Genomic DNA, 10081 nt, shown 5'->3' on the forward strand with positions numbered 1-10081 from the left:
CGTAACGGACTTATTTATTAGTCACAGTTACGCCACGCATATAGCAAATAAAGCTGTATGACGATGACGATATGTAGACTTTCAGAGAAGCAGGCTTTCGGTGATCGCTGTTTTTATTGCGATAGCAATTATATGGACACTCTCGGCTGGTTTTGACGTCACTGTCGCCGTCATGCCCATGATATGTATATGTATGTATAGATATAAAAATACACAAAGAAAAATGAAACAGAAGAACAAATTCCGCAGCACCCGACCGGGGATTCGAACCATCGACCCCTCGCTCCTCACCCTGCTGCATTAGACAACTCAACCATGTCCCATACAGGCGCCGGCGAAATAACAGCGAACTATTTCTATACACCATTTATCGCTGGTGGTAAACAAACCTCGGAGGAGCTTGAGCGTTTTGTCTATCGCGCAACGCTCCTAATTTTCTTCCAACTTGAAAACTGCCCTTGAGACGCGCACGACAAAGTGGCCGTTTTCTGTAATCACTTGTGATGTGGAAGAAGAAAAAAAACAAAGAACACCGGGAATACCTTGCATCGGACGCCCCCGTGTGGCCAGACACGCTGGGGGTCACTCCACACACCGCCGTTTAAACGAAAAAGAAATATCTAAGAGCATCTGATTCTCCATTGTCGACACATGCAGCGCGTTGCTCAAGCACAAGACGTAACAACTGTGACAGGCGCTGCAAGTATCTATTATTTATTTATTTATTTATTTTATTTATTTATTTATTTATTTATTCAAATCACCTCACAGGCTCCTACATCGGAGTATTGTGTGAGGGGGGGTTACATTACGAGCTTCTCGTTCTTCGTGTGATATTCCAATTTCTTACTGTCGCATTCATTGCATCGTCCTTGCGGCGAAACTGTGACTTTTTTGTCTGATCCACTTCTTTAGCTTCCTATCGCATCAGGGGTCCTCAATCACTTTTTCAAGTAATCATCGAATCACCTCTCTTTCGGAGTTTATTGCCTCCCGAATCAATCCCCACAAGAAATTTTCTAATATGTGAAGAAAGAGCAGAGTTATAGAAATATGCCGCACGCTCTAAATGCTCTGTCTCTTCTTTCCTCTCGACGAGCGCGCTGGAAGCTACACAGGGGGGGGGGGGGGGGTTACACAGGGCGAAAGGAGCTACGTCAGCGCACGGCATGACCTGGACCGTGCCTCAGAAAACGCGATCCTGGGTCCGCAGTGTGGAATGAATGAATGAATGAATGAATGAATGAATGAATGAATGAATGAATGAATGAATGAATGAATGAATGAATACAGTTGTCTCATCAGGTAAGCTGATTCAATGCTTTATTTCAACGCATAATCGGTCTGTCAACTGTAGCTGTACCCCGACAGGCCAGTTGGTTTTCAATGTTCTGATGGCTTATTCAGCAGGCTCTTCTTTCTGTGCTCTACCAGCGCTCCCGCAAAACATTGCTCTGGTTTGATCGGGGCCTAAAATCAACGCCGCTGAAAAAAAAGCACGGTAATGGTCATGTACGGTCTGACATGAACATTTAGACGTGAGAAATTATAGCTTGTTAGTAAAAGCTTCGCAATGGCGGAGCACCGGAGTTGTCTCACGAAAAAATACATTTTGACACCCATTGCATAACATCGTAAGTCCAAAAGCCCACTACACATTTTCAAATGCACACGCATCTAGGTACCGACTCAACGAGAAATTGTGTCGATCCCGCTGTTAGGTGAGAAGTAGTGCTATAAATAAATGTATGTATAATGTTAAACAAAATCATTTGACAGGGCTGTGTTTCGAAGCTACGACACACCCTCAGCAGGCAAGTGTCTCTTCCACGGGGCTAAACAGCGACGCTCAACTGGTGAGAATACATCAGAACCATGCAAATCCTCCGAATTGATTACTACACGCATTGCAGCGCTGAACAAAGTTGTCAAAGCGTCGCAGGGCCCCTTTAAGTCAGTCATTAACACGACACCTTTTATAATTCTAGCGAGCTATAGTTATATGAAAATTAGGGCAGCTTCGCTCTAAGGGTGCCAAGCCTGAAGAAAGTGCGGAGCTGGGCGGCCTTCTTTGTTTCTCTTTATCTTCCTCTTTCTTTCTTCCCCGCTTTTTTTTCCTCTTATCTCTATCATTTTTTTCTGTCTGTCTTGTCTATCGTTATTTCTATTTCTTTCGTTATTTCTTTTTTTCGCTCTTTATTTCTTTCTCTTTCTCGTTCTATCTATCTTTCTCTATTTTATTTCGGATATGAAATATTTCCTCAATTCCAGTCAAAGAGGCCATCCTAGCTGCAGAGATTTACTTGCCTGTTAATGCATGATAATATTCCTTATCCAGATGGTTGGTGAATAAACTAGGTTTGAATAATGTACTTATTACGCAGATCGCGCAAGAAATGTATATATATTCGCCGCTTGTTGCGGATTTAGTGGCAACATTGCGCCTGCTTCGGCTATTGCACCAGACCTCCAAGAACTTGTTCCGACTATTCTCCCAATAGAAAGACAAATCTAAAGCAAAATCACAGTTGCCTCATGCTAAGCTGTCCGTTATCTTTGTCATAAGCTAATTAGTAATGAGACACGCTGAGACGCTTTCAGCAAAATTCATCGTGGCGTTAAGCTATCCACGAACGAAAATATGTTCGGATCGAATACACAGAGACACGTATGTACGTCACATATCGCGACACTGTCGTTCATAAATTTTCACGGCTCTGCCGAAGAGTAGCCCACATCGCTGAGCCGCAAGTATCCGCGCACCCTTCCCCAGCAGTCCTCGTTGAGGTCACTGAGCTGCACTCTCTCGTCTTCTCGCCACTGGCACGAGACTCGCCGGCTGACGACCCCGGCGAGCCTCATGAATTCGTGCATGTCTTGCAGTGACTTCAGCGCATCTCTGATCATGACGATGGCGTCGCTTTCGTGCACCGAAGAAAGCTCGGCGACTTGTTCCGGCAGGGCTGGATGAAGGGGCATCCATTCCAGCGCTTCAGCGCACGCCCTGTCAAGGTCAGTTTCGTCAGATAAGGCGACGTTGCTTTACTTTTCGCAACGAGATACTGTGTGTATACTTAAGATACGAGCTATATTAGCTTCGCTGTAATGAGTAATGTAATCCAGGGAGCTTCACAGTATACATTTCCGGTTTTGAACAATAATATATTGTAGAATGATATCGCAGACCCAGTAGATTACATTTCGCGGTTCGCCCAGATATTTACTGCATAAAGCGGCTTCACACAGGTGGCGTACAGAAGAATATGCGGGCGGTATGGTAAACTTGATACGCGTACACGAATGAAATCTGCTACTGAATAGAGTGAGCACGGCCTCATTTCATTAAACCTACAAAGGTCGTTTCCAAGAAGACACGTAAACGGCATAGCGTTTTTTTTTTATGTTTCGCGCACAGTTCTTTGCGCTAGATTGCCTTCAGAACGATCACCTCGAAAAGGTCGTATACGATGCGGTATAGTGAGGTTGTGCAGAGGCTTAGTAAATTCAAACTTGTTGGCAAGCATGGGCAATCGCCGACCACTGGAACCGAAAATAAAATAGCTATCAGGAGACTTCGTTAGCGCGCGGGCATGAACGCTCCGAGTGCTCCTGTAAGACCGTTTACTTGTTAACTGTGAACTTAAAACGACGCAGACGTTTCAAGTCGATAGATGTAGGGAGTATTACACGAAGGTACGGACTGGGACTGGTTGTCGCATTACGATCTTTATCACATGTAACAAACTCAAGGTCGATCTGACAGTAAACTTTGTTTAGGCAGATTCGTGCGTTATCGTTTAGAAAATTGTAGTAATAATGAACTCCGTCGCGCCTACTCACCGGTCGCACCGATGTCCACTCACGAACAGGGCAGCGTGCCTGAGGCGTCCAGAATTGCGCCGCATCGCATCCCAAACAACGAACCAATCCCTTGCCACCTCCTCATCATCCAGGGACACGTCGACGACCACACTGAGTAGCGTGAGGTTTTCTCTGACGTCTTCAGCTAAAACCTTGAAGAAGGCGCTCGCGTCACGCGATCTTTCGGGCACAAGGTATACGCGCTGCATGTTTTTGTTCGACTTGACAGCGTGCGCGAGCCTCCCAGTGTCTTGGACTTCAATATTGGGCAACTTGACGTGCAACTCCTTGACGCTTCCATTCTGAGACAGCGATGTAACGATGTCTGCCCAACAGCTACTCCTCGGGACGTAGAGAGGATCGCAAAACAAGAATAGCTGCAGCTTCTTCAGGGTGGTCGAGTGTCTGATGTAGTCGGCAATCCGCGTAGACAGTGCTGCGTCTATAGTGTGCATCGAGATTTCAAGCTGGACCGACGTAATGTGACTTGCGGAAGGCAGCTTGTGCATTATACGTGAGAATTCGCTCCTCGTGTCGCTTCGCAGAGATGCGAATATTTCAGAAAATCCTTTGTAGTCCAGCATATCGGCGCTGTTTGGCGGAAAGTTTGTTTCGAAAAATACTTGCTGTTCTGCGACCGCTTCTCTCAGCACGCTGCAGACTCTAGGCAGAAGGTGGTAGTAAGTGACGTTCCATTCGATAGTGAGCTTTAGACTTGCTTTCGTCGGCAGCGCCTGGAATAGAGACTCCCACTGTTCCAACTTGAAGGCACAGAACGGCAGCCTGACTGCGTTCAAGGTTTGGTTACGTTTGAGCGCTTCCAGCCAGTCATCGTTGGTGGTGTGGTCGTGCGCTTCCCTGTCCTGTCTCGTCGAAATCATGTTGAAGCTGCTTATCGTTTTGTTTCTGGCGAAAATAAGCGGTATGAGCTCGGAACTCTGTCTACCGACGACGAAGTTTGTCAGGTTTACCTTTGTGATTGTGTGGTTTTCTAGCAAACCATTCAAAATCCACATCAGAGAATCTTGCATTTTGTTACAAGCCAACACGGTCAGAGTCTCGAGCGTTGTGTTCTTCCTCAAGTAATTCGCAAACCCAGCTCGATGGGAGAGCGACGCTTCACCTATGAACGACTCGTCGAGCGATAGCTCCTTGAGGGTGCTGTTCAGTGCGAGCGCTTCCAGTAACCCTTCCGCGCCATGGTTTTTGATGCACACCATAGGTATTCGTAACGCCTCCAGGCACGTGGTTGTTCGGAGGAGCTCCGACAAGATGTCCAGAAAAGCCACGGGACACTTCCAGGCCGTGGGACACTCGAGTTCTTCTAATGCGGGCAAGGAAGAAATGAGCCTGCATATGTCCTCTTGCGTCCTACCACTCGAGAATCGGGGATTGCGGAACCTTAGCACTTTCACAAAAGAGTTTCCTCGAAGCTTGTCGACGAGCAGAGCGAACTTCTTTGGTTCCATTGCTATTACACTGATGTCAAGAGTCGCCACGCACCGGTGGGTGTTTAGCAGTCCACAGGCCAGCGCCGTGCCTTCTCGCGTTATTCGCTCAGCTGGCGCCCAAGGCTTCTCGAAGCTGACCAGGGAGAGCTGCCCGCGTGTGCCCGATGATTCTCGTAGCTCGAGTCGAGACTGGCAGAGAAACTCATTCCAGACTGACAGCTTGCGGGCGATGCGACACGTACGGTCCTCGGCTGCCGTGCATGGCTCGCACGGCCGATGCTGGAACCGGTGAAGCAACCGCGGGCTCCTCGTACACTTTCCAGTTCCGTGTTGCCAAGATGCTTGGGAGGCTGACCATCCTCGGAAGCAAGCACATCGTACGCAGTGCTCCGATGCCCCGCCATACTGTCTACACAAAACGAAACATTTAAAATAGTCATCAATCGATCGGTTATAATAGATGCATAACAGAACATAACATTTAAATTATAACAGAAGATGTCTCAAGGTCAAACGCCTATAAATTATATCCTATAAAATGCATGACAGGTACACTAAACAACATCATACCCCTGTCAAACAAACATCAGTGAACACCTCTAAACTTCCAAATATAATTAAGCGAGTTCGACGGCGATGGAGTTGTGGCTATATCATAAGGAACTCTTGCAAACTTTGGAAAAAAACCACAAGGAGCCCGTTAGGAGTGGCTGCGCCTACGTCCGCATGCAAGGTGGCCGCACGTCCGCATGCAATGTCTAATCACGCTGAAAACATTCTAAATATTGCCACACGCGCACATTTCTTTCTATGTTTTGCGTTACCGCCTCCTTACATGTGTTACTACTGCCTTGCGCAAGCCGCGCCAGAATGTCTGGGAACGTTCCAGATTTTGGTAAATCGTTTCGTTAAGATTGCTCACATGGCGCGAAGACTCTAGAGTATTCCAGAGCTTGCGCGACCACCAGTAATAAGACTGGTAAGTTCGATGCGTGATGTATAAAAGACGGCGCGTCCCAGCCATGAGCGGTTGTTATCGACGGCCGACGCTTTGTTCGCCGCTATCAGGGTACAGTGTGTATTGCTGTCCTTTGACTTTTCGTTTTCCGGCCACAAGTTCGGCCAAATAAAAGGTTTCATCTTGGACACGCTGACTGCTACCTTCATCGACGTCACGACCACGTGACATCTGGTGGAGGTGCTTCCCGGTCCACGTACCGAACGACCCCTCTAGCCGTGAGCCAAGCCCACACCTTCAAGGCGGCATCGACGCCAACGCCTAGCAGCGAGCAGGCCACCAGCAACAAGTTCTACCGCCAGAGTACGGGCTTCTACCTGAAAAAACCCGGCAAACCAAAACCCTGACCTTGACCACAGCGACGATAACAACCACTGTGCCGCCAGCACCGATTCTGCTCCGGCAACCGAGGGAGCCGCCAACGTTCCGCGGTTCATCATTCGAGGACCCAGAAACCTGGATTGAAACATACGACCGCGTCGCCGCCTCTAACAATTGGAGCACCGAAGACAAGCTGCGTCACGCCTACTTCTACCTGGAAGATGCGGCAAGAACCTGGTTTGAGAATCGGGAGTCCTCGCTTCAAACTTGGGGCGTTCTCCGCAGCGCTTTCCTGCACATGTTCACAAGCGTCGTCCGCAAGGAAAGGGCCGCTTCTTTGCTGGAGACCCGGGTGCAGCCACCAAACGAAAACGTCACCATCTTCACGGAAGAGATGACTCGACTTTTCCGCCAAGCCGACGCTGCGATGCCCGAAGACAAGAAAGTTTGCCTGCTTATGCGGGGTGGTAAACAAGAACTGTTCGCGGGACTTGTCCGCCAGCCGCCCACGGCGGTCGCTGAATTCCTCACCGAAGCCACCACTATCGAGAAGACACTTGATATGCGGACGAAACAATACAACCGCTCTCCACTGTCTGCAGCCTATTCCTAAGTGCACTCGCTGGCCACCGACGACTTGCGCGAAACCATCAGAGCGATTGTACGGGAGGAGCTGCGGAAACTGTTACTTTCGCCACAGCATCAAGTGGATTCAATAGTCGACATTGTCCTCGAGGAAGTCCGGCAATCGCTTGGAATTCCCGAAGCACCGCAGGCTCAGCAAGAAGCTTTGAGTTATGCCAGTGCCGCACGCCGTGCCGTCGCCACGCCGCGCCCGCGTCAGGACCCCACGCCTCCGCAATTCCGTCGACAGCACCCGACCCCACCTCGCCCACCTGTCGGCTAGCGCTACCCACCGAGGAAGACGGACGTTTGGCGTGCCCCTGACAACCACCCGCTCTGCTACCACTGCGGGGAAGCCTGCCACACCTACCGCCGCTGCCAGTACCGACAGGTGGGGCTACGTGGTTTCGCCGTAGACGCGCCATGTCCACAGCGGGGGGAACGACCCCACGACATCGCCGACTACCTCGTAGGAGCGCAGTGGACCCCCCGAGTACCTTCGTGATCACCGTCGCCAGGCCGCTGCGTTTCTCCCCAACGCCGACCATACTCTGGCCCAACCCGGGCCCGGTCACCTAGCCCGTATCCGGAAAACTAAAGGCAGCAACCGATGGAGGTGCGGTTGCTGTACAACGAAACACCGAAGATCCTCCGCCGACGACGACGACGCCGCGACGAAAATTAAAGAACGCGCCGCAAGCCAGACGGAGCCCTGACGTCGAAGTTTCGCGGCCCGAAGAAGACCTGACGACGCAACGTCGAAGCAGCGCGACAAACCGACGTAGCCGTGACCCGATGCCGCAACCTAACCGCTACGCAAGACGACGAACCACCGAGCTTGACGTGCTTATTCATGGCCACAACGTCACCAAGCTGAAAAAAAGCCGCCAAGCTGAAAAAAAGTAAAGACCGCTTGGGAAGGACCCGAAATCCGGACAGCTGGAGGCCGCCTAACAACACCAACTGGAATCTGCACGGCAAGAATCACGATTGACGGCCAGACTTATCCGGTGAGCGTTGTAGCCCTGCAACGTTGCTCAAGAGACGTCATCCTGGGTATGGACTTCTTAAGCCTACACGGTGCAGTAATCGACCTGAGGTCCGAGTCGACAACACTATCCGCAGACAAAGCACTACCGCCGCACACGCCGCTAGGAAAGCACGCCTTAAATGTGCTGGAAGACCAGGTCAGTGTTTCCCTCGCTCCAGCGTCATCATTTCCGTCGGCACTGAGAAATCAGCAGACCTGGAAGGCGTCATTGAAGGCGATCAGCACCAGTTGATTAACCGCGCGATTTGCGTCGCAGGAGGAATAGCCGAGCTGTGGAGAGGGAAAGCAACAGTGATGCTCACAAATTTCAGCAACGAGTACAAACACGTGAACAAAGGCACGATGGTCGCCTACATCGAAGAAATTGTGCAGGCCACCAATTCTTTCGCCCTCGCCGATGCTTCCGACCCTACTAGACGAACCAAGCTCCTCAACCAGCTTCCGACGTCAATCCCGGCCTTCCGAAGCATAAGCAAGAACAGCTCAAAACCCTTCTCTTGCAATACAACGACTGCTTTTCAGCGTCGTCAAGAATTCGGCAGACACCTGTCGCAAAACATCGCATCATTAAAGAGGAAAGTGCCAGACCACTCTGTCAGAGCTCGTACAGAGTTTCGACGCGAGTACGCGAGGCCGTAAAGAAACAAGTCGACGAAATGTTACGCGACGACGTCATCCAGGCATCCAAGAGTCCGTGGGCGTCACCCGTGGTGTTACTGAAGAAGAAAGACGGAACCCTACGCTTCTGCGTCGATTTTCGCCGCCTGAACAAGATCACGAAAAATGACGTGTACCCTCTCCCACGAATAGACGACACCCTGGATCGACTCCACAGCGCGAAGTACTTTTCGTCGATGGACCTGAAGACTGGCTACTGGCAAATCGAAGTCGACGAGAAAGACCGAAAGAAGACTGCCTTTATAACACCAGACGGCCTCTTGGAGTTCAAGGTCATGCCCTTTGGACTTTGCTCGGCACCCGCAACTTTCCAACGTGTCATGGATACAGTGCTGGCTGGCTTGAAGTGGCAGACTTGCCTCGTGTACTTGGACGACGTCGTTGTGTTTGCCTCAAACTTCGACGAACACCTCCGTCGCCTTGACGCGGTACTTCAAGCAATCGAGACCTCTGGCCTGACCTTGAAGCCTGAAAAGTGCTCCTTTGCATACGAGGAGCTACTGTTCTTGCATCACGTGATCAGCAAGTCCGGAGTGCGCCCAGACCCGCGAAAAACAGCTGCCATCGCTGCCTTCCCGCGAACCACTGACAAAAAGGCCGTACGCCGATTTCTCGGCTTGTGCACCTATCACAGATGCTTTGTCAAGGACTTTTCACGGATCGCCGAGCCACTAACGCAACTCACGAACACCGACGTCGAAATCACGTGGGAAACGGCGCAAGAGGAAGCATTTCAAGAACTGAAACGACGCCTGCAGGTGCCCCATCGATACTTGCGCACTTTGACGAATACACCGATACGGAAATCCACACCGACGCAAGCGGCGTAGGACTCGGCGCCGTCCTCGTACAGAAGACTGACGGACTGGAAAGGGTCATCAGTTATGCTAGCCAGTCGTTATCCAAGGCAGAAGCTAACTATTCCACAACGGAAAAGGAGTGTCTTGCCATCATCTAGGCTATGTCAAAGTTTGGCCCCTACCTCTACGGCAGACCCTTCAAAGTTGTGAGCGACCACCCCGCTTTGTGTTGGCTAGCTAACTTGAAGGATCCTTCAGGTCGCCTCGCACGGTGCAG

At 50.4% G+C, this 10081-nt stretch overlaps 1 protein-coding gene across 1 annotated transcript; it reads right to left on the reverse strand.

The window, feature by feature from the left end:
* Positions 1-2262: 2262 nt before the first annotated feature.
* On the reverse strand, positions 2263-5704 carry LOC119386745 (uncharacterized). The gene is made up of 2 exons (XM_037654026.2): positions 3841-5704; positions 2263-3004 (listed from the first exon to the last, which is right to left on the reverse strand). The coding sequence occupies exons 1-2, from the start codon at positions 5328-5330 to the stop codon at positions 2710-2712; spliced, it is 1785 nt and encodes a 594-aa protein (XP_037509954.1). The 5' UTR covers positions 5331-5704; the 3' UTR covers positions 2263-2709.
* Positions 5705-10081: the final 4377 nt, after the last annotated feature.

Source organism: Rhipicephalus sanguineus, chromosome 3 (genome assembly GCF_013339695.2).
Source record: "Rhipicephalus sanguineus isolate Rsan-2018 chromosome 3, BIME_Rsan_1.4, whole genome shotgun sequence".
NCBI classification, from domain to species: domain Eukaryota; kingdom Metazoa; phylum Arthropoda; class Arachnida; order Ixodida; family Ixodidae; genus Rhipicephalus; species Rhipicephalus sanguineus.